The sequence below is a fragment of the Topomyia yanbarensis genome, chromosome 3 (genome assembly GCF_030247195.1).
Source record: "Topomyia yanbarensis strain Yona2022 chromosome 3, ASM3024719v1, whole genome shotgun sequence".
Classification (NCBI taxonomy): Eukaryota; Metazoa; Arthropoda; class Insecta; order Diptera; family Culicidae; genus Topomyia; species Topomyia yanbarensis.
The window spans coordinates 269,828,571-269,854,927 of NC_080672.1; the positions used below are offsets into that span (position 1 = coordinate 269,828,571).

At 40.0% G+C, this 26,357-nt stretch overlaps 1 protein-coding gene across 7 annotated transcripts in view; it reads left to right on the top strand.

Annotated features, from left to right (window-relative positions):
- LOC131691411 (uncharacterized protein DDB_G0283357) overlaps nucleotides 1-26,357 on the top strand; it is a 351,896-nt gene that overhangs the window by 246,390 nt on the left and 79,149 nt on the right. For all 7 annotated transcript variants that reach the window (XM_058977778.1, XM_058977779.1, XM_058977781.1 and 4 more), the window contains 2 exons: nucleotides 2,903-3,026; nucleotides 15,437-16,805. In XM_058977778.1, the coding sequence (XP_058833761.1) occupies nucleotides 2,903-3,026; nucleotides 15,437-16,805 (1,493 nt within the window). The remainder of the gene's footprint in view (nucleotides 1-2,902; nucleotides 3,027-15,436; nucleotides 16,806-26,357) is intronic.

The window sequence follows — 26,357 nt, forward strand, 5'->3', positions numbered from 1 at the left end:
TAGAATTGAACAGTGCCGATTTACTATCGAAAATCCACGAGAAAGAAAGAAATGTTAACTACATTCAATAGGTGTTCCAACTTATGAAACTTGCTACTTGAAACAGCGCATTCACTGAATTGATTATAATTATCAATCTACTTTTTATAATTATCAATTTTTGGGAATGTAATTCAATTAGCTAAAGAACGTGCACGCAGTTTCAGATGAGCCGCCAAAGAGTCAGCAATAGGTAAACAATGCCTTGGTACTACAATCCCTTTCCAGTATTCCGATCTCCTGTTTCGATAGGCTTCGCTACCGGCTATACCACGGTGTGTATAATAGAACAATATTAAGACAAAAAAATAAGCATCGCTGAATTGTTCATTATTGGATGAAAGAAACTTTTATCTTTAATTTAAAACTAATTCGGAAATAATCCACCGAGGGATCCAGAACAAATTTTTTTAGTTCATATCTAAATATCATGATTTATGAAACATACTATCTTAGGCTGTCCCAAAAAAAATCGATGTGCGAAAAGTCATGGTGCTCAACCCTATAATGAAAGATAAGCATATTTTAAGCGCTTTTGTAGAACAAATCAAGTTTCTAAAAAATCATCTAGAGGCTATACAAATACGATTTATGAAAAAGAAAAAAATTTTCCCACATGTGGAATTTACCATCTTATTCTAAGGTAGTTATTGAGATACTTATGGAATTGTGCATGATCAACAACTTTTTCGAATAAAAAGTGATAACTTTAATGATGCTATAACCAGTATAACATTCACGATTGTTTAGATTTATTTATTAATGTAAATGTATGATAAGTTATGTAATAAAACACTTCAATATAATTTTAGGAACGTGTCCACTGGGTCACCTTGGGGAGATCTGATTTTTCCAGCATTTGTTGTTCTTTTCTTGCAATTTAATTTGTTTATAAAGTGGTTTGCCCGTTTTTGCCCGTTTAAAAGTTAACGCCATTGGAAAAAGAGCTATACTATACATACTAGCGATAGCAAGTTCCCGTCTTCGGCAAAGTAATGCAGTTTAATAGTCCAAATAATGTTCTAGAACTGGAAAAACCTAGAAGAAAACTTATGAGGAAAAAACTGTTTTAAGGGGCCTTTAACCAATAATGCCCCATATCTCCAAAAACTTTAAAGATAGAGAGTTGAAGACTTCAAATAAAATGTTAACGAGTTTCTCTACAACTTTGGTGAAAGAAGTATTTGTCTATCTGAATCATTGACGAAAAATTTCGTAACTCACTATTAGGGGAATTAATCATCAATCCGATAAGGCAGAAAGAAGGGGAGTTCTACTCCAAGAAACTTTCTCGAAGACACCATTATGCTAAAGTCAACCGTTTTGACGCAATTTAAAAAAAACCTTTTTTGCTCTTTGAGACCACTGTGCGTTCCGGTCATTCTTTCTCTTTCTGTGTTTCAGTGGACACGTTCCTAAAAACCCCCGAAAAAGGAAAAAACAAAGACTCACGTCAAAACAAGGAACATATACTCGAATTGAAACCATTTTATATGTTATCGAATACATATGGCATGATTGATTATTTTGGCCCCTTCTTCTTTTGGCGATAGTTCGCCAAAATGAAATTGAAAAAATAAAAATGTTCGTCGACCCTCGGTGGATTATTTTCAAACAAGTCTTAAATTAAAGGTAAAAAGATCTGCTATCGAATAGCGAAAGATTCAGCGATGCTTATTTTTTTGTAATAAGGTCATTTTATATACACACCGTGATACGCACATGATCATATTGCCACTAAGCACCCTTTCTGTCCGATCATAATCAGTGAAACGAATTTTCATTTTCAAATGCCAACTTTCAGTTGAATCAATTGTAGCCAAAATTCAGATTCAAAGCCTCCCTCAACCATTCATTTTCGCGTTGCGGGATTTTCATGAAACCGAAAACGAACGTCTTCATTCGAAATAGCTGCTTCATCACCACTGATCAAAAACATCATCTGCTGTGTAGTGGTCAGTATAACTTAACTGTAGCCAGGCTTAGCAATTTAAAGCATACATGAACAGTGTGAAGTGTGTTGAGGGTAGTTTTGCTTAAAAACCTAGTCAGTACCCCAGTAAACCGAATTCTCAGTTTCAATGTCATAGAAAATGAATTGAAAATGATTGGCATCATTTGTGATTTATTCCTCATTAAAGTTCAAACAAAACTGTGAAAAATTAGCAGCTCTAGGCACAAGCACTCGGCGACTGGTTCATGAGAACAGCGCCGTATGTCAATTTGACATTTCAAAATTTGTATTGTGCATGACCAAATGGAATGAGAAAGGCAAAATAGCACGACTAGCCACCTTGAAACAAGTTTTGTCATATGATAGCACGCCAGCGATGATATGTGAAACTTCCGATAAAAACGTCTCGTCGATGATCCAGCCATCCTTCCCCAACTGACATTAACGTGATTTACGAGGAATTTTCAAGAAATTGAATTACTAGGCGAAACGAGGAAAATAACTTATCTGTACCTTTCATGCGAAATTGATTCTCAAATTACCTCTTCGCTATTTCTTTCGCACGGCATTTTTTTCTCACAAAGTGGATGGCAATCGAAAGTAATGGATTCGACGTTTGAGTTCTATATTTTACGGTCTGACTGCTCAGTGCGAATTTCATTGGTCTTTGTTCCGAGCTCCAATTGCTTCTTGATTTTAAACCCACTCTCGATAAGAATTCAGCATCTGGTGAATAACTAATTGCAACAAATTGGGAATAACAAATAGTCCTGGTATTGAGATTCATTGCACGGTGCTTAACAATTAACGGACAACTAATTTACCAACGGAAATATATCGCATAGATTAACTGCATCCATTTTTCATGATTATCAACATACCTTTTGCTTTTCTTTCATCAAATTGCAGCAGCAACTTTGGTATTTTAACCGCTCAGAATGGCCACACAAAAGGAGTATCCTACACAACGGACGGAAGCACTACTATTGGGAGTCCTGCAAGGAGAAGCGAAGTTTCGCCCATTCAGAATCATGTAAGTGGAAAGGGGCTGGGTGGTATTGATTTTGCAGGAAATCGTTTGAAATGGTTTGTTGGATCTGGTGATCATTTTTGTATCTGTTTATTGATTTAAATTGTTCTTTGGATTAGTTTGTTTTCAATTTTCAAATGTGTATGAATAATGTGGGATCTTTAACGAATTTAGTTTTAGTATATGTCAGAATTCCAGTATTATGTCACAGTACTAGAAGGCAAGGTCTCAATCAACTTGATCTGAAGCGTTTTTTTAACATCTTTTATGCAAAGTAATGAAATATAATCCACTTTATAAGACTAAGAGATTAACTGCAGCGTTCTTCCATAAACCCTATCCTCAACACCAAAATTTCAATACTTTCGTAGCATATTTCAGTTGGATCAAGTTAAGACAAACTTTTCCTCGTTCCATAAAATATTCAAAGTCATAATTTCACTTCAACCCAACAAGCAGCTCTGTATCCTTGGCCTTGGCCAGCCAAAAGAGCCATTCATAATGAAACTGGCGTGAAAACAGCTAGCTGGCGCTGGCAGATGGCTAAAGTGAATGCAGTAAACTTTTCCTCGGGAGAGATGCAACGGCGAGGCATCAGCATCTCCAGAACAAAGTTTACCAACTAAGCTAGCAACGGAAGTGACGTAAATAAAAATAAAGCTACAGGAAGGCTACACTGTTGTAAAAATATTATTTTTTATCCGTTTAAAAGTTATCAAAGAAATTGCTCGTGCCCTCGAACACTTGAAGCTGCGAAAGTTCAGCGCAAATTTTGCAGTTTTCAGCAAGGAAATATGATGTTCCAACGGTGGAGCGTGAAGTTTAGTTTAGGTGCACCAAGGTTCCTTGTATTCTAATTAAAGCGGCAGTTAAAAGTAAAAACTTGTGAAGCTTATAAAATTATCTTAGGTATGGCGGGAAAGAACTGTGGATGAAAAAAACGCTGGGCAAAGGTTTACCGGAAGACCTTCGAGGCTTATGATCTTATCAGGCCATGGAACAGTATTATATCATGATAGTAAAACTGTTGAGAAATCTACAAACGAGACCAGAATGAAAATTTTAAGATAAAGTTTCCTATGGGCATATCTGGAACATGTATACGTATATTTTTCGCGACCTGACAAGGCACGTTTACGTAACAAATGAAATTTTTTAAATTATTGAGAGTCACGCAAATAAAAAAACAAAACTAACAAACATTCACGCTGTGCTGAAAATCAAACAGACCAAACATAGAAGCTTCCAACCAACTATGCTTGGTCTCGTCACATGTCATGGAATCTAAATGCGTGACCGGTCATGAGAATAACTTACCTGTCGCATGCAAGGCGGTACCGGTCACAAACTTTTCGAAGCTGTACAAAGTTGAACATTTTGTGATGTTTTGCTTGCTTCACCCATATATTATGCCTGTTCGTTTAAATACCATGCAACGGCAGATAAATGGTTAGACACTATCTGAAATCAGTTGTATGTATTGAATCCTTTTTCAACTTGGGAATATAAATTTTGGATTGGAAAAATTTCTATTCTTCACAGATAAATATTGAATGCTACTGCGAATTGCTAGGAGTTGAAAATCAACATTTTAAGGGGTTGTAGCATATTAAGGGGTCTTTTGGTTGCCTTGCTCATATTAAGAAATGCTATGCAATCACCCCACAAATAGACTTTTCAACCAAGGCCCGGAGAGCAAAGTGTCATACACCATTCGATTTATGCTAATTTCGGTTTTAGATCAGAGTCGCCCAAGGTTCGCTCGAAGCTGTCATTTTTATATGGATGGTGTAAATATTAGAGCGAACCTAGAGCGACACGAATCTAAAAACGAAATCAGCATTAGTTCGCCTAGATTTCAAAATGTCTGAGTGGTATAACTTGGAGTGGAAAGTATAACGCTCCTATAAGACGCTATTGAATTTTTAGCTGATCGGACTTCCGGTTCCGGAGTTACGAGACGAAGAGTTTGGTCACACAGCAAATTCCCATATAAACTATATACCCTTTAATGTCCAAATGATGTTACACATATTCAAATGGATTAAATATAACTTGGATTTACGGGTCTATATCACTAATGACCAATCAGAGTAGCTTTTACCAAATTAGCCAGCTATGACGGATATTGATGCCCTCGGAGAGCTCGCCAAGTTCCCGTGCTATCACCAAACCTGTTTCCCAGCAAACTCGTAAGGGGTTACATACCTTTTTATTTTTCAGAAAATCGAAATTTTTTATTACTTTTATTTATCTTAAAAATATTATCCCAAATTTTCATAGAGATCCGAGAAATAGATCGAAAGTTACAGCGCGCTTCGTCTATCAAGAGCAGTGGAAACTTTAAATTTTAAACTCGATTATCTCGAAATATCCTTTTTCCAAAAATGGTTTTTCCGTGATCACGATTACCAAAAAACCACCCAACCGATTTTCTTAATTTTTTTTAGAATTGGTCGTAATTAATTTTTCTCGTATCTTAACGATTCCTTTTTTAAGCACTAATTTTTGTTTTGTGGATGTTATTTTTTAATACATGTTTTAGAGGTGAAAATAACGATTTTTTTTTAGGAAAAACGTTCCTGAATGCAGGAAAAAAAATTATTTATTCAACTAATCTTTAAGGTACGAGGAATACTCATATACTAATGAAATTTTGTGAGTTTTGGGATTTTGGTGGATCTATTGGTCTTCAATCGTGATCACCGCAAACCTCTTAAATAAAAAAGGAATCGGGGAAAAAGCCATAACTCCGCCAATTATCAATCAATACATTTTTATAAACTTATGCTTATTTACTTCACCGACAAATGTACTATCAAAATACTATAAGTTTGATGTAATTGAATCATTGCTTTATGTCTTCTCGTAAATTCAAACTTTCTTGACATTTTTTTAACCAAAATGTATGTAAACCATTAACGGATTTTTTTTTGATTTCAAAGGAAAGATATACTACTGCTATTGACTGCTATTTAATTTGATTCTGTTCTGACTTTTAATTCCGGAGTTACAGGTTGGTTATTGCGGTCACATAGGAATTTCTCATATGAACCGGTGCAATCATAATACTTCCTAGGTTCCAAATCTATTGAAATGAACATCGAATTATTTCGATTCGCAGGCCTAGATCACTGAAGGCAAAGCAAGGTTCTTGAAATATATTGTTCACTGTTGATAATTTCGGAAGGTCCGGGTTTCGGGTTTTATTTCAGAACTAAAGCCACTTCGGTGACGATTGAACCAATTTTCACTAACCTAGTGTCAAATGTAACGTAAAATATGCAGTTCGGTGTTGGACCCCTCTCTCTCTCCTTTCTGTTACTCCCCACCCCACTTCTCAAATCAACCTCACACCAGCATTCCTTTCATCCACCCCATATACCAAAATGAGTTGGGTTGTTCCCAACGCATTCTCACCGTCCCACTAATTATACCCCTTCCCTTCCCCATCACATCGCATTTAAAAATATATTAATAGAAAACAATATTGAACTCACACTGATTAAGGGGTGACCACCATTTTTTTTTTAAATTTTACACCACTGTAGAATTTAAAAAATCGATTTCCTATTTATTAGTATAAAATGTGCTTTAGGATGTTAAAAATGGTATCCCAAAACATGGAAGACGAAAACAATACATAAATGTTTAAATTTTCAATTCTGCCGTAACCCCTCTTATGTATATCCCGTGTGTACTGAAAACTTGACCCGCGTTTTTCTCGAAAATACTTTTTCGAGCTGGCCGGAAATGTAACTCGAACAAATGATTTTTTAATGCTTTGAAATTTTTACAGTATATTCAAAATTGATTTCTCTAGCGACGTATTTTATTTTTTTATTGCTTAACTTTTTTTAAATTTACAATTTTGTGTCAATTTTTATGCCATTTCGGCGTTTTTTCACTCAAAAGTGAACCATTTCGCGTAAAATCAAAATATCGAAAAAAATCCTACGTACGTCACTTGCTATTTTTTATTCATTTCGTTTATTTGATAGGCACAAATGCGTTAGCTGGGCGGTGCTAAATTCTCTTGTTTTTACATTTTGGATATCTTAAAACTAGGAGGTTACAATGTTGAAATATTTTTTTTATAAATGAGAAAAAAAAATTACAGCTACCTTAAGACTAGAAATAAGATTTTATATACAAGAACGTCACTTGCTATTGACACAAGGGATCAGAAGAACTTAAATTTTTGGCTCTAGGTCAAAAAAAAACGAGAGATAGATTTCCGGCCGTGAACCCCTTCCAAAAAAAAGTTGCATGGGGAAAAATGCTGCACAGCCGCCATCTTGTGATTAAATTGCTCGAAAAAATAATTTTGTGTGATTCAATACAAATGTTATAAATCCCATTTAACAAGATCTCGATTTACCTCTTTATTGCGTCAAGAAAAATTCTCGAAGTATGCCTATTTTTTCGTGCTCTAATCCTTTAAGCTAATTAAATATTATATTATTGTTTGTTTCAAGTGTGTCAGCGTCGACAGGTTGCTTATCAGATTCGTGACAATCGCGCATTTATATATGCTTACCAAGTGTAATGAGAATGTAATAGCCATTTCCACAATGTTACAGTGAAAGTAACTAGGTACTAAATCATCGCTTGGATAAATGAGAAAGGCACAATCGAACCAATAGGTGGATTAAAATTTTTTCCAGGATGGATTGCAAAGAAACTACTCAAGATATTTTAAGGCGGTTTCTTTATTTTGTTACACCTCTCCCTAAAATTTTGAAATTTAAAATATATATTTATGTAAAATCGTGATCTTGAAGTGCCTATAACCGCGATTCCGTGAAGAAAACTACACCCGACTTCGTGACAAGCCTTCGGAGAGTTCAAGTGGTTGAAACTGGAAAAGAACAATATTTCTATAATTATTATTCCATTAGCTATTGCCAAATACGAGTTTTTGGAACAAAAAGAAATATTTCGCAGAATTATAAATGCACAAACAAAAAAATCCTTTTCATTGTTTTTTTTCCTAAAAAAGCTGCAAAAACAAAATTTCCCTAAAAGCTCGTGTCAGGTCATAGCGACACATCTGCTGAATAAATTAAACTTCCTAAACACCCGATATTCTAAATATTTTAGACAGGAGCTTATCAACACTAACGACAGGCCTGTAGCCAGGGTTTTGAGTCGGGAGGCGCTTTAAAAAAATATTGCATGAATATTTTCATTCTGACGACTTAAGATAGTCGCTAAAACTAAATAAAAAAATCTAGAACATAAAAAACTAAAAAAACTAAAACCGATTCGACAAATTAGTGGCGTTAAATTTGATTTTCATTGTTCGTTTACAAGTTACAATTTTCTCTTGTTACAACAATGGATATTCTAGAGTTCAAAGTATTTATGCGTTAACCGAATATGGCAATCCTTGGCGGTGCTAGAAAATTCAAGGCTTTAAACGCTAAATCGAAATGAGTAGAAAAATGTCCGTAAAATGTTCGAGCGAAGAGAATGTTGAGATATGCACTAAATTTTCTGGAGTGTGAGCTTTTATATTGCTGCTAAAATTGAACCGGGAATTGCCACAGCGAATGTTGAAAATCTTCTACGCCAATTTCAACAACTTTTGTCATTTGTTGAATCGTTTAGCCAAAAAGTCAACCGTTGAACTATCAAAATCATACCGATCTAATGAACGATGAACCAGTTCGCTCTAGTGGTTAATCGGATACGCCAGTTTGGCCTAGAGTGGGAGTGAAGCGTTACTTCTACTACTCCCAAAGCACCACCGCCCAAATTATGTCTGGTACTTGTCTGGTTTTCATCCAATGATTACCAAAAGCGACGTGCAAAAATCTCTTTTTCGTTGTTTAAAGATTTTTTTTTTTTATTCATTTCGTTTATTTGATAGGCACAAATGCGTTAGCTTGGCGGTGCCAAATACTTATATTTTTACATTTTGGATATCTTAAAACTAGGAGGTTACAATGTTGAAATATTTTTTTTACAAAGGAAAAAAAAAAATTACAGCTATCTTAAGACTAGAAATAAGATTCAATATACAAGAGAGGGCCAAAAGATTTTTTTATGAAAAAATTTAAAACAAGGGATTCACTTTGATATACAAGAGGGGGAGTAGCTGTTTAAAGATTGGCCTTGATCCAGCACTGAAACAGATAACAGTTACTCCGTCTACTTGGTTCGAGCGCCTCCTGTATCGAAAATTCATCGACATGTCAATAAAACCCAATCGCGGACCTGGACAAAACCGACTCCTTACTCCAGGTGGACGTAATCATACCGAGAATTCGGAAAGCCCAATTGCAAAGGTGACAAAGTAGCTGATGGGAAATAGTACACATTACATCGCCGACTTCTGAATTCCTTCCTTGCACAACATGCCACCGTTACAAAAAAGTCTGCTCCAACAAATCCACGCTGCACTGCCATCACCGGGCGGCTGTTATACCGTACTACGGAAGCTCCCGACCGCTCCGACTTAGTCGTGTTGCCAGTCCGCGACCAGCTTAGTCGTCCCGACCCTGCGTTCGGAGGTCGTGAGGAGGTCTTTCTAACTCCCTTCCTAGACAAGACTGCTTTAAACGACGATTCGCTCCTTGCAAACCTTCTGGTTTCTACACGCCCTCGCAATATGTCGGGACGCTGGGTACGTGGCGTTGACGTTTTGCGGTTGTACTACCAAAACGTTAGAGGGCTAAGGACGAAAATCGAGGATGCGTACTTGGCTGATGTTGACGGTGACTATAACATTTATGTTCTGACAGAACAAAAATTGCTCGATGATCGTATTACATCGATGCTCTACGGGGATTCTTACACGGTTTATCGTGCGGATCGAGGCGCTCGTAACAACATCCAAGGTTGCTTCCGAACTCGCCTCCTGTGAATTTGGTGTGGATAGTTCATCAATCATTGCAGCTGTTGGGACGAAGATTACTACGCAGACGAAGAACTACTTTATTGGAGCTATTTCCATTCCTCCAGAAAAAAAAACCAACTAAACTGCTCTATGACGCAGTTCCATCTAAACTCTATTGAGCGCGCTTCTTCTCAGACAGATGCAAACGATATGATGGTAGTCCTTGAAGATATCAACTAACTTGGATTTATGTAGGTTTCTTCTGGACGTGAACCAACCGCTTACCCTAGCCCGTAATCTTCGACAACAAATCCTGCTAGCCGGTTAATTCTGGATGGAATGGTTTTTCACGGGCTAAATCAAGTAAGCACGATTTCAAACCATCAATATTCACCTTGTCTTCGTCAATGGGGATGCTCTGCCTGAGTGGTCTGTGAGCTAATCTTCCCATGTAATTCTTCCTTTAAAAAGCTATCATTCCGCTTTAAATAAAATTCATTTCTATCATTAGTATACCACAATATGAAGATGCTTTAACTGCAAATCGTCCTAATTTTCGCAAAACTGGTCTAGTAGCACTACGCCCTGATCAACTGGAGTGTACTACTTGATCAAGGGGTTGTAGATGCTGCAGTCGATCGCTATAACCGATTACTCCTTGACTATGTTGAAAAATTCGTTGCAAAATATCATCCTCCCAGGAAGCCTCCCCAAGCCAACGCCATGCTTCGGAATCTGAAACGCACTCGTGCCAAAGATCTATGTACACAAATCGACGATATCCTTTTCTCAAACGCTTTTTTGGTAATGGCCAGTAATGAGTACCGAACTTACAATAAATTTCTGTACGAAGGATAAATGAACCACATCTAACAAAACTTACGACGAAATCCGAATGACTTCTGGACTTTTTTTCGTACGAAGAGAAAGGAAACGTCAAGAATGGTCTACAGTGGTAAAGTAGCGACTACGACGGCGGTAAACTGCTTCCTATTTCCAGACTACTTCTCGAGTATCTTCACGACCGATGCGCCTGTTATGTTCTCGTTGGTGCAGTGGATATGGATGTATTCACCATTTCAGTTCTCTTTGCAATACGGAAAACTAAATCGTATTATGCTCCAGGACTAAGTGTTTTGTCTTCAGCTGTTCTTTAAAAAATGTTCGGATATTTTAGCGATCCCACTGACGCACCTGTTCAAAAATTTCCCGATGATTGGAAGACAATTCGAATCACTGTTTTCAGCTAGTCAACATTACATAAGCACTAGTAAGCCCAGATTCTTTCCGGGTCGATCGGTTGAGACGAATCTAGTAAGCTTCACATCGTTTTGCATAGAAAAAATATCCAAAAACCTCCAGGTGGATACGGTCTACAAAGATCTTAAGGCCGCCATTGACACAGTTAACCACGAGATGCTGCTGGCAAAGCTTGATAAACTAGGATGTACCACGATGTCCTTCCACTGGCTCTGATCGTACCTTCTACACCGCGGGGTCGTCGTCCTAATTGATGAAAACGTGTTTGAATCCTTTTGCAATCATTCCGGAGTTCCTCAATGTAGTACACCAGGTCCGTTGTTCTTTTCATTGTTTGTGAATGATACGATCTTCGTTCTAATACCTTGAGGAAGCAGTTTGCTTTTCGCCGATGAAAATAATTCTTGTCATAAGGAATAAAACCGATTGCCGTGAGTTACAGTGTCTCATTAGTACATGTAACAACTGGGGTCAAAGAAACATGTTGATCCTTAGTGTTGCGAAATGTTTTGTCATCGGTTTTCATCGTACAAGGTACATTTTTAATTTCAATTACAACATTACTGGAACTCAGCTGCAACGCATTGACCGCGTAAAAAATCTAGGCGTGTTTCTTGATGAAAAGCCAACTTATAGCAATAACTTACCAGTAAATATTGACAAAGCAAATTGACTGCTGAGTTCAAAATTTTCAGCGAATTCTGGGATCCTTTGTGTTTTGATGCCTTATATTGCTCACTAGTGCTCTCGCAGTTTGAATTTGCAAATTTCGTCTGGTATCTTTATCATGCAACGTGAAGTGAAAGGATTAAAGCTGTCCAACTCAAATTTATGCAATATGCTTTATGTCAATTGCCTTGCTGCCACCATATGAGAACCGTTGCAGGTTATTAGGACAAAATCTTTGCAAGAACGTAGACACGCGTCACAGGCCATTTTCATATCTAAGTTTATGTTGGCTGAGTACGATGTACTCGTGTTAATTGTATTAATTATTTTTAGTTTAGTTCATTAAAACTTATTGTCAGATGACCACAAATTTTAAAGTACGAACGCAAATACAAATATTCGAACTCCACATATTGCATATTTTTGGATTTGTCGAATAACTACAGAAAGTATTGAAAACACGTTTTTCTACAAATCTCAAGACGTCGACTTTCTACAAGAAAATGGACGTGGTTTTCGTGCTCGGCGATGCAAAATTGTCTTAAAGAACATCCTTTTCGTTAGCTTAACACGATTGCCCTAAATTGTAAACTACTGTTACAAATATCGAAAAGTTGATTCCGTTACGAATTAGACTTAGACGTATTTTTCATAGCATTTGTTAACCCTCCGGAAGTCGCGCTTATGCCCCACTGAACGAGCAGCCGCTGGTGCCCTAACACGATTTCGCTAGATTTTCAGAGCAGCGTGCACTCAGTGCACTAGCGCGACTGCCGGAAGGTTACCCGAGCTCGTGTGATCAAAATGCGGTTTTGTAGTTTTAAAACAGATGTCGGTTAGTTGTCTAAGTGTATTTGAGTACATGAAAAACATTTCATCAAATAAGCATAAGCATAAACATAAGCATAAGAGATCGCCCGTAGTTGCTACTCCGTTATTGACCAGAACCAAATTAGGTTGCAAAATGTTCATTGGAACAACATGCTTGGGAATAACATGATGAGCCACATTGTACAATCTATTCTGATCCCTGCATGCTGATCAATACCGACGCCGGCCACGTCCGAATGCAGATCTTCTGGGAAAGGAAGGAATGTTAGTCCGATACATGTTGCTACTAGAGACCGAGGAATCCTCTGCATCTCCACATGTATCACGGGAAGGGGAGAGTTGTTAGTAAGTGTGCCAATAGCGTTATCATGTAATAATTGCTCTGGGCAGCCGGCTGCCGAGAATTTGGGAAATTTATCATTTGTTGTATTAATACGATTAGCAAAATAAGCAACTTGAACTCCGGATAGCCGGCTATAAGGAGCACTGCTTATATTTTTTAATAATATTCAATCACACGACGAATTTTTTCGTGGTTTCTATCGTGTCGGCGCTGATTTTACCCGGCGATCGTTTGAATAAAATGAGGAATCTTATACAGAAGGTTCATCAGACTCTTCCATAGGTGTCGCGGAGTTGGTGGTTTGGAAGGAAATAGGGTCTAGGATTCGCTCCAAGCAAGCGATGCGACCTGTAAAGCATAGTTTATTAGTTTTGTAGTTCAGTTAGTTTTCGAGAACACGATCGCTCGAAAAATAAGATCTTGTTTAGTTTTCTATTCTTTCAAAATCTGGGCAGCCGGCCACCGAGAGTATCCCATGTTTTCCAAACAAAAGCAACTTCAACTCCACACAGCCGATCGTGGGAGTATTGCCCAGAAAAAACAATCTTATCTGCTTAATGGACCGGATCACGATTTATTGCGACATTATTTAGACAAACTTCGCTATTCCTTCTCCACGATATATTTCTTGGGTTACAAACTACCGAGTGATGACACGTTATACAGACAAAGAGTTGTGATAGCTCTAGATGTTACAAATCAACGAAAGTGTTTCCTATTTCTAATATCGGATGGTTTGTGAAATACATGTATACGAATGACTATATCGAACATTGAAGGGAAATACAGAGGATCGTTAACCTGATGGACGGGCCTGCTACCAACAACGGAACCTGAAATCAGATTCATTAAAACAGGCGAGGCGACTTCCCAGTACGTACCGATCCGCGATCACCGATACTAGTCAAACTAAAGTCTTATTGGAGCTGATATCCGAACAACTTCTACGGCATTGCCTTCCCGGCTAGATCTGTTCGCACACTCTCATTCTACTACCATCGGCAGAAGGCTGACAGCTCCCAGTCGTCGCCGGTCTAAGGACCAAACGTCATCAATAGACCCAGACTCGCGTGGAGGCATGAGATAGAATTGAAAGCTAACCAATGAAAATGACAGCAAAACACTTATTCTTCGTGCTAACAAAACTGAAGGTAATTGCCAACCGGTCCCCGATCCCTCTCGCCAATTGTCAATTCTCAAACCTTAAACATGATTGAAGTCATCATTCCACTCAAATAAGGTCATGTGTTTTCTCTAAGCACATTGAATGCTCTGTGGATCAGTTCCTCCGTTGGTAAAACAAACCCTAAGCAAACATAGAAATTAGTTTGCCGACCGGCAGATACGTGTTCCCTTACAGCGCCATCACATCAACGGACACCCAAAATTTACATGCGACAAAATATCTGCAATCCCGAATATAAAAGATTCAAAACCTCTACTGATTTGCAATAAAATAAGAAAGTAAAAAACAGTTGAATATCCAAGGCGGCTCATTTTCAAAGATAGCACCACCGATGAATCACTAAATAAAAATAGGTGACAAGGGACGCAGACGAAATTGGCTGAGCTGGTTTGCCACCTATTTTTCGGGCGAAGAATTTTGGGGCGACACCTGGTAGTCGCTAGACGCTGGTGAAACGCCAACTATTTGAATGTTTGCCATATTTTTTCACTTTTCGGATCGAATTTTTTTTCTCTGAAAAACCATTTTTCACTATTTTTACAATTTACACTGTGTTTCTAGACATTTTCTGTGCACTTTTATTGTCCTTGCATTGGTAATCGACGGCCCGTAATGCGAGGAAAAGATATTTTTTCATTTGCCGGAATTCGATTTTCACAAACTGTCACCACTCGCGTCTGTCGAAAATATGCCGAAAAATGCTTTTATAACCCACTTCACTTTGTATAGTCGTTAAATTGCACCGTTATTCACACTTTTGATAACCGGGAGGCAGTAAACTGTGCCGAAAATGATGAAAATTAACCGACTCGAAGAGAGCTCTCTGAAAACCAAAAGAATTGTAATATGGTCTTAAAAGTACTAAAAAAAATTACTCTAAATCAAACTCTGATTCAGCATCCAATTCTTCATCAGACATATTTGACCACTCGTTAAAGCAACATTGAATTTCATTGACGGATTTCATGTAACCCTAAATGACCGCCTCGAACTCGGAATCTCGTTTTGGTTTTTTAGATTTTTGAACTATATTTGCCGCTGAATGTTTGCTTCAGGAGATACCTATTCCGATTAGATCAATGAAAAACATTTAATCAAATAAGGTATCAAAGAAACTAGATCACGTGTTTCAATATCAATCTTAAAGTGATCAAAATTGCTGAAATCGAACGGATACGGTTTCATAACGTGTTGTTTTCCAAAATTCCGATTTCATATCCGTATAGTAATTCGTCGTGACAACACTATTATTTACTAATATTTATATCCATTCATTTCAGACCAAAAGTCGTCGTGGCTGGCAATCGCCCAATCAAGACCAAGCCCCACCGCTGTCACCGAGATCCGATGACTACCATCACTATCAACTACAACAAAACATCCGCGGTGGATCAACGGTTCCAGTTTATGGCAATGGAACGCTCTCATCGGGTGGCGCCTGTCAGCCTACGTCAATGAGTTCCTTTGGTAGCAGTAGCTACAACGCCAACGGATATCTGTCCCCACAACAACAGCATCAATCGGTTCAGTATTGTACAATTTCTTCTCCGAAAAGTATTTTGAAGCACAACTACGATACACTGGAACCAAGCAGCGGAAATTATTCGAAAAGTGTAGACAATAACTACTCCTGCACGATGTATGGGCTGCAGGAAGAAGGCTATCGGAAAACCGGTGCTGGATCTGGTATAATGGCCACAAATAATGCTGGTCGAAACGGAAGTTACGGGAATGTGATGGTCAATTCATTGAACTATTCCACGGCGACTAGCTCAAGTAACGAGTTGTTGGAAGACCTGCATCATATTGAACAGAACAGAATAAAGAAAGGTCAACACATAAAAATCAGTTCTAGCTCGTCATCTTCAATAAATTCGAACAATAATATGGTTAATAACAACAGTTTTATCGGCAGCAATAACAATATGTACATTACTAACAATGGGTTTGAGGCACCAGGTAAATATGGCAAAGTTCAAAGTATGCCTGGCAAACAACAGGTTTCGCAGCAGTTCTCAAATACCGGAACCTATTACGAGCAGCACAACAGTATCAATAACAATTTAGTCTGCCCTGCTAATAAATACCCGCCGCACCAGGGGTCAGTGAAGTCCACATGCACTGCACCCAATGTCAATAATGGTCAAAATGTTGCAAAAAGTAATCGGCTTACAACGGGCAGCATCGGCAATAACAATAATAATAACAGCTTCGAAATATGTTCCGTAAAATCAAGCAGTACAAATTCGAACCCATCCAACACCAGCAGTTTGACTTTATCGAGCTTCACAAACAAATTTCACAAATTAACTGGCACTAGGAACTCACTGGACGCAACCACCAATAGTAGCAAGCTAAATCATGTGAACAACAACACCCACAATAGCAGCAGCCGCAGCTCCAACGGTGACCCTCCTGGGGCACCATCTGGTCCAGCTATCGCTTACCATCTACACAAAGGCCCCCAGCCACCACAATTTCAGCATCCGCAGGCAGCTCAAACCCACCACGGTCACCCACTAGGCAATGGTAGCAATGGTCATCATCCGCATTCGCATCCCCATCCGCACCCGGTTGGCCATCACAATACTCTTTCCTCACCGGAAAGTGCTTATTCCACCGGGTACTCCACCGACGGAACGTCCCCTGGTAAGTAGCCTCCACGCCGGTTGGGTTGGAATTGTTACTTGATGAAGTTATCAGAACCTACCTCTGTTTATGGGGGGCGAATTTTTTCGCAGTCGTTTTTAGGATGGAAGCGTAGAATACTGGAAAGCGAAATCGTAACCTCTCCGCCTTCCATGATTTTTTATGGCGGTACTTTTCAGAGTTTTGATGACTTACACAGCTGGCATTATAGATTAAACTCCAATGATTTTTAGCTTAAATACGTAATGAAATCTTGTTTTGCATCGTTAATATAAAACCGCGTCATAGTGAACAGCCCCACAATGGTAAACACCTAAAAAAATGCGCAACCAACAATTCTAAGGTTGACCTGAAAGAACTCGCCACTAGCGAATTTGCAAACGCAGCGACTTGAGTCGCGGTGCACCTAGCACAACAAACGTGAGTCACTGTGTTGTTCGAAGAATTAATGATTGTTTATAGGTATCCGCGGTAAATAATCGATTTCCAATGACACCGGCTGCAGGTGTTTATACGATTGTATAGAATTTGGCTGTGCCAATATTAATTAGCGTAATTATTTACATAGGCGTGGCGTTTTTATGATTGTGAGCGCATCGATACAAATGCATAATTATGTTCGGGAAATAGAGGGTTCAACTACTTACGAATAGCTTTAGTTAGAACAAGAGAACACGAGGTTCTAACGAGAACCGAAGGCTCACTAACACTAAACCAATTAGGAAGTACTCACGTTCGGGGAACCTTCGTAAAATAATAGAAGACAGCAAGAGTTACTTTAAGATAGAGGAGAATAGGAATATATTAACATAAAAATTACAAACGAAGGAGAAAGATAGAAAGTGATGCGACACTAATACAAATATAATGTCAATCGCATGCTGAACAGGGATAGATAGTCAATAATTGAAATTTTGCTGAAGTAAGCAAGAAATTTACTATATAAACTTCAGAAGATTTAGAATCGAGGCTTTTTTTTCTTTTTCTCCCTTTTTCAATTAACTCGATCAAGGCTGGGCCCCATGTACTGTGCGTACCTCTGGCTGCCAACAACCGAGATCGATTTTAAGTTTTGAATAGTTAGGCGCGAAAAGAATCGCGCAGTAGGGTAGTTCAGAAAGTGTAAGTAAAAGTAGGGAAAATATATCGTTTTTTTCTACCTATCCTTTGTGTTTCTCTTCAATTCCGCCACGGTGCGTAAGCATTTACGGCGCATGTGGTGACAGCGGTTTAGCAATCCTGAGAGATTGCAGGACGCGTTTATGACTGGAGGCTAAAATCAGCAATGTCTTCAGATCAGTGTATACCATAAAGTGAGAAGAAAGGTTACATTTTGAAAGTGTTTGAGCGTTTTTAGTGAATAAGTTGGCATTTTACCGACTACTATCGTCAAAGAGAGAAAAAAAAACATCGAGACAGGCGTTGGTGGTAACCAGTTTTAATGCCTGAAATAAGTCTCGTCGCGAGGAAACCTTAACCATAAGTGTAGATCCGAGAAAAGCAGAAATTCGACGATTTCTGATCGTGTTAATATTGAATGTGATGAAAAAAAAATGCGTAAATTGTCTGCGGAATTTGATGGTGAAAACTGAAGAAAAATAACAAACCACGAAAAATACGATAGCTTAAATGTGGAAAAAGACAAACACTCAGCATATCTGATCGATTCAGTGAAAGTTTCTTTGTTCACAAAACTTTGACAGAGTGCGTCAACGATCTCTACAAATACATATGCGCTTGCTACGAGTTTAAGGATCTAGATCATCTCGACAGGAACTAACGAGTAGATCAACAATGCAGCTCAGGTAAGTGAGAAAAAGAAATTTTCTTTTATACTACGCAGGGACAATATAAAAAGATCAACTTTATTGAGCGTTTACGCCGCGATAGTAGAATCATAGGAACTACATCTGGCTACTTTCGTTTTTTTTTTCGAAGAAACGGTTAATTTTGTACATTGCATTACTTAATTAATTAATTAATTAATCCACCACACACGGTGAATATACTCGACAATGTATGATGACATATAGTGACGACCATAACACGACGAACGAGAAGTAAATGAAACCTTACACCATGAAGCGAGAACGGACTAGCAGAATAAGCATTTTACGTTAGCAACCAGCCATGTACTGAAACAGCTGGTACCGACGAAGAGACCGAGACTGTGGTTGATGACGAAATAATTAAATAGCGGGAGAAGATATATCAACAATCGTGACGCAATCGGTGGGTGCAAGGAACTAAACGCGCTGAGGCGATACGATTGCAATTAAAACACATTTCATCTTTTTTCTTTTTTTTTCCTCAAACGTTCGTTTCTCATGGAAAGTGAAAAAACGAAGACGATTGGATAAATAAAACAAATTACCTTAAACTGTTATTGAACAAATAATGAGGGCTGGAAGAATATTGAAAGCATTAGTGAACATACAATTCACATCGGAAACTGTACTTATTAATACTAGCGTAGCTAACACCAATGAGGTTGTTGAACTACTACGCAGGGAAAAAATTATTGAAATAATCAAAGAGCAGAGTGAAATAGTCCAAGTAAAACTACACGAAGAACTAATACTCATTCAAACCCCACATACTCCCATTAAAGCGACAGCGAACCAGCTAAAATTCTACGTAAGAACCTTTCTCCCAACAATATGCGGAAATCTCATATTGAACACTAGAAACGGTGTAATGACACACCACGAAGCAATGAAAAAACAGCTAGGAGGCCAAATCATTGGATGCACATACTAATCCCTAAATGTCTAGGCTAGATGAAATCAGTGAATACATCTTACGCGAATACGAGAATTTAAACAAAAACAAAGGAAGAGCCAGAACGCTCCAAGGAATCCTCACAAAAAAACAATTGCTTAAGGAAGCCTTCGAAGAGTTCGAAGCAGTATTAAGTAAATACGAAAACAGAGTCGAAGTTAGAGTTTGGAATGAACTAACCGACAAATTAGACATAGTACAGAAAAAATACGACCAGTCAATAAAAATCCTTGATAGGACAATAATACTCGAAAAGAAGTTAGATATAAAAGGAGTTATACCCAAACAAATACGCTTATCAGAAGCAAAAATAACCAAACAAAGAAGCTTATCAGACAGTGGATGCGAAATAAAAAGCAACACCATGCAACGTAATGCACAAGAGGCGGAATACCGCTTCCCTAAAACAGAGGCTATTCAGTGTATCCCTGAGTTTAACGGGTCTCGGGATGAATTAGACGCGTTTTTATACCACGTCGATCACTTTGCCGAACAAATACCAGCAGACGAACCGCATACAGATCTAGTCTATGTGGTACTACTGAAATTGAAAGGAAAAGCGGCAGCAGCAATCGCTAAAATCAAAGGCGACACTTGGAATGAAACAAAGACGAACTTGATTAAAGAATTTGGGGATAATGTATCCATAGAAGGTATAATTACCAAAATAGAAACCCTAAGGCAAAAACCACACGAAACATTTAAAGAGTACAAAAAACGAGTGATGGAAATAAATACCCACCTCGAATATTATGACGAAGGACCAGGGGAAGTAGACAGGGCTATGACAAAAAGCTTGAGGCTACACTGCATATGCGGTTTATATAATAAAGAACTTAAGCAAATAGCCCAGAGTCAACGTGAAATGCCGCTAGTAGAGTTACTGAACTACTTAGAGGAAAGACATGCAGAATGCGAGCATTTGACGGAAATAGGTAATAGACTGGAATCATTGGAATTAGTACAAAATACAAACAAATTCAAAGGAAGATGGGCGACAGACGGGGGGTTTAACAATCCACCAAGACAGTTTAGGAACGACGACCATAGACCTCGACGCGAGGATTACCAAAACGAGCGTGGTAGATACAGAAACGGCTATCAGCCACCAAGAACAAACAACAATAGAAGCTACCAACAAAATAGACAAGGAGAGAGTGGGCGCCCAGGAGGTAGTTACAACTACCAAACGAATAACAACAACCAGAGGAGCATGCGCCCAGACGGAAACAATAGGACCGATTGGAGGCAAAATGAACCGGGCCCAAGACCATGGAGGGAAACGCAGCAAACAGGCTGGAGGCAAAATGAATCTGGCCCGAGACCATGGAGAGAAGCACAACAAGCAGGTTGGAGGCAAAACGAGCCTGGGCAAAACCAGTGGAGGGAGCAGCAACCCCCCTGGAAACAGAATGACTCAAACCCCAGACAATGGAGGGAACAACCAGACTGGAAAAGAGGCGAGTCACCATACAAGCAGGAGCATAGAAGAGATGAAAACCAAAGAAAAAACTGAACGATGGGGAGTTCGGGCAGATAGATGGCAGGACCCCCTACAATAACAGGCCAGACGATAAACCGTTTAAACAACCCCGACAAGTATGCGTAAATTGCGGTACATACAGTAAAACAAGCACAAATAAGAATTTAAGAAATTATAATACAACTAGACAACGACTGAGTACTAAGTCGCTCAATATACGATATAATGGCCACGGACGGCCCACCACATTGCAAGAAAACACGAGTAATCAATTCCAAGGAACCATGCCTCCATATGAGAAATTGGACATAGAATGTACCAGAAATCATCAATTACTAGTAAATATCGCCTCAATAGAAAGGCCTGACATTAGGATTAAATATATGCTTGATACAGGAGCGTTTCTTAATGTAATAAGATGGGATACGGTCGCGAAAATTGTAGCCAGATTTATTAACTATCGGGATAAGTTATACATTACAGGTTTTAATCTGACACAATCAGAAACTATTGGATCAGTAGAAACCACATTAATAATTGGGAACTCGAAGTATCCAATAAAATTTTATATTGTAAAGGATTTGTGCGTCCCGGGAATTATAGGAGCGAAATTTCTTAAGGAATGTACAATTTTTATATCTCAGCAATTGAACTACATCGCCCTCCGTAAATCGAATAGGAGCGACAATGAGCCAAATGGAGATACAATACAAAGTCCTGATACTTTTGCGTCAAGAGAGGAAAATATTCCCAACTACGCGGGTGACATGAATTCAACTAAAAACATTGAAGAAGTACGTAACAAGATCCCCGGAGGAAGGGATGGGATGAATAATAGATATCAAAATAAAATAGCAAGGGATGATGAAATGCCCTCAAACATGACGCGAAAATGCAAAATTCTGGCTGAGAAGGCATGCCAGACAGAGGCAATTACGAAATACACTGATGATAAGACACAGTATGATAACGAAGAAATGAATCATATAACAGATATGACCAAACTAATAGAAAACAGAAATAACAATAAAACGTCAAGGAAAAGTTTTATTGAATCAGACACATCTCACAGAAGAAAGTGCATGACTAGCATGATCCCGGAATGCGGATCAGAATATAGGATAGATTTTAATGATTATGGTACAAACAAGAAAGATTACTATAAAAAGAATTACACGAATGAGTCCAACGAAAAAAATTACATGGATTCCTACTATGGAGAACAGGTTTTAGAAAGCTTGGATGACAACCAGGACTATAGTCTGGTTGACAATAAAAAGTACGATCAGTTACGTGGTAATGAACGAACTGAAAAATTGTTAGAGAACCTTAATTTGGATCATTTGAAAAGAAACGATTTCCAAGCCATGGAATCAATTATGGCGGAATATAGTGATGTGTTTTACCAAAAGGGAGACCATCTAACAACTACAGACGCGGCTGTCCATGAAATAGAGACGACGTCGAACGTACCAATAAATAAAAGACAATATAGATATGGTTATCGGATCGTTTAGAAACGCGGTAGAAGTATTCGGTTGGGTTTGATTTAGTAAACTAACGATTTATTGCTACTGCCTACGGGCTTATATACAAAAGTCAAGAATCGAGAAAAATAAGAAAAAATATTTTACACAGGGCAAAGATATAGGGAATTTAAACAAATGATTTTTTTGATTTCGGTCTGTGCATCGAGCACAACAGACCAATAAACGATCACCACACAATGCATCTCGGTGGCTTCAGATCGCGCATCGAGCACGGCTGATAAAGATCGATCACTCGATCGATAGCCGCTGCCTGTGCATCGAGCACGACAGATGGAGAACGATCACTGCGATGAAGCCTCGTTGATATTGCAGGTGGGTTGCGAGGGTGATGATCGTTGAGGTGCTACAGTACCCCCTTTTTAGAGAGCGCGACGATTAGTGATATCGAAGTGGAATCATCACTCGTCGTCCTGATCGAGTGAATCTCGCCGGTTGGGGCTCCGATGTTGTTGCAGCTGGACGATCGCTAACGGGTGCTGATGGCTGGTGATCGTCGAGTATGTAAGCTGGTTTCAGTCTGTCGATTGAAATGTTGACGCTCCGACCATTGATGTTGACTCGGTAGTGCTTGTCGTTTCGGCTAAGCACCTGGTATGGACCGTCGTAGGGTGGTGATAATGATGGCCTTATGGAGTCGTTGCGTACAAACACGTTTGTGCACGTTTTGAGGTTGGGGTGCACAAACACATTACCTTTTCCATGCCATGCCGTGTCAGGTGGTCGCAGCATACGCATGGCATCTCGAAGTTCATTTGCGAATTCCGATTGAGTGTTGTTGCTGGGATTTTCGTGGAAGAACTCCGACGGTATGCGAAGTGTTGTTCCATACACCATCTCTGCTGGCGAAGCACGGATGTCACCTTTGTAGACGGTACGCAATCCGAGTAGAATCATGGGAAGATGTTCGGTCCAACGGTCCGGGTTGTGGCAAAGGATGGCTGCCTTGAGAGTTCGATGCCATCGCTCTATGATACCATTTGACTGGGGATGATAGGGCGTAGTCCGTAGGTGGCTTATTCCGAACGTTCGAACCAATTCTGTGAAGAGTGCCGACATAAACTGGCGTCCCTGGTCCGTGGTGATGTGTGTAGGTACACCAAAGCGGGATATCCAGCCTGAGACAAGGGCTTGAGCGATAGTAGGCGCTGTCATGTCCGGCACAGGTAGCGCTTCAGGCCAACGAGAAAACCTGTCGATGATGGTGAGACAGTATCGATTCCCGTTGCTTGGTGGAAAAGGACCTACGATGTCAATGTTGATACGACGAAATCTTTCCTCAGGTGCAGTGTACCGGCGGAGGGGTGATTGGGTATGCCGGTTCACCTTTGAGCGCTGGCACTGTACACACCTTCTTGCGTAAGCGATGCTATCCTTCCGTATGTTTGGCCAAACGAATCTCTGCGTCATCAGTTTGGCTGTAGCACGGGTACCAGGATGAGAAAGTCCGTGTGTGGCTTGAAGAAACTGGTCACGAAATCTTTTCGTGATGAAGGGCCTAATGCGATCATCCGAGCAGTCGCAATACAACTGATTTGAACTGCCTGGAACAGTAAACTGTTTGAGGTTTAATGACGATTTTAATTTACCTTCCAGAATTATTCGCAGTTCATCATCTGTTTGTTGGTCGGCGGCGAGAGCTTCAAAATTCACCGACGGCACTACGTGCACAGCTGCGATGCGAGAGAGTAGGTCTGCGACTGCGTTCTCTTTCCCGTTCACATGTCGGATGTCGGTTGTTATTTGTCCGATGTAGTCTAGATGACGGGCTTGACGACTGGTGGCTCTTTCAGGATTCTGCTGGAATGCATACACGATCGGCTTGTGGTCGGTGTATATGTGGCAACTTCGACCTTCCAGCATATACTTGAAATGTCTTACTGCCAGGTAGATTGCGGTTAGTTCTCGATCATACGTGCTGTATTTCAGTTGGGCCTTGTCGAACTTTTTGGAAAAGAAGCCCAATGGTTGCACGTTACCATCGACAACTTGGTGTAAAACAGCTCCGGCTGCTATGCTGGATGCGTCCACCCACAAAGATAGTTCGGCGTCCTTCGCGGGGTGTGCGAGCAGCGCTGCTTGAGCGAGTTGTGTTTTGCACTGCTCAAATGCTGTCGTGGCCTCCTCTGTCCACACTAGTTGAGACCGATCGTTGCGCTTGTTCCCCGGAGTCATCTTGAGAAGTGGTATTTGAGCCACGATGGCGTTCGGGATGAACCTTCGGTAGAAGTTGATTGTGGCGAGAAAACTTTTTAGCTCCCTCACTGTTGTCGGGCGTTTGTAGTTGCTGACTGCTTCAACACGTTCGGGCAATGGGCGAATTCCATTGGCCGAGACTGAGTGGCCAACGAAAATTATATCCTTCTTCCCGAACTCACATTTTGCAACATTGATTGCTAAGTTGTGATCTTGTAGACGGGTAAATAACTGCCGAAGATGCTCACGATGTTCCTCTGCTGACGATGATGCGATGAAAATATCATCAATATATGGGAACACGAAGTCCAATCCTCGTAGTACCTCGTGTATGAGCCGTTGGAAGGTTTGAGCGGCATTCCGAAGTCCGAACGTCATGTATGTGAATTCGAACAGTCCAAACGGCGTGGTGATCGCAGTCTTCGGGATGTCGTCTTGATGTATGGGGACTTGATGAAATGCCTTCTGCAAGTCAACCTTGGAAAAAATGGTTTTTCCTTGCAGAATGGTAGTAAAGTCCTGCAGGTATGGTAGTGGGTACCGATCGGGGATGGTTTGAGCGTTCAGCGCACGATAATCTCCACACGGGCGCCAGGTTCCATCCGCTTTTTTCACCATGTGAAGTGGGCTGGCCCAGCTGCTGGACGAGGGGCGGCATATTCCCAGTTGCATCAAGTGTTCGAACTCTGTGCGCGCTGCTGCTAGTTTGTCTGATGAAAGACGTCTCGGCCGGGCGTATGATGGCTGACCGGTGGTTTCGATGCGATGCACTGTTGATGATGCACTCACTGTACCGGGTGCTGCTAGTTTGGTGATGGATGGGAATTCTGCCAGCAGCTCGGCGTAGGGGCATGACGTGCTGAATGTTTTTATAGAGTACTCACTCGTCCGTGTCAAAACTGCCATCGCTTCCAGCTTCGTGGTGTTGTCGATGAGACGATGACGTTTCAAATCAATCAGCAGGTCGTAGTGGCAAATGAAATCTGCACCGATGATCCCTGATGACACGTCTGCGATGAGGAATGTCCACAGAAATTCACGCCGGAGGCCAAGACTAACCTTCAGCATAACTTCTCCGTACACTTTAATCGGTGTTCCGTTAGCGGCGAACAATTTAAATGACGTTGGTTTCATCCGGGTTGATTTGAGATCTCTCGGGATGACGGACACATCCGCACCGGTGTCGATGAGGAATTTCATGTTGGTAATTGTGTCCGAGATCTTAAGGCGAAATAGTGTGGCTGTGTCGGAAAGTTCGCCAATTTCCAACGCAGGATCAACTGGACGACGTCATTGTTGGTTGCTGGGCTTGGTTGCTAGTCCGAAGGAACACGGTTTACGGCACCGTCGTGCTTCCCCTCCGTACTTAGAGTGGTACCAGCAGACTTCATAGGACGGTTCATTATCACGAAATTTACTCACTTTGCTTCGGCTGCGGGAACGTGATCGCTCCCGTGGGTTTTCGTTTGAGCGGAACATTTTGTTGATCATCCTGGTCAGTTGAGCGATTTCCCGCTGGAGCGTTTCAATTCTGTCAGGAGGCGA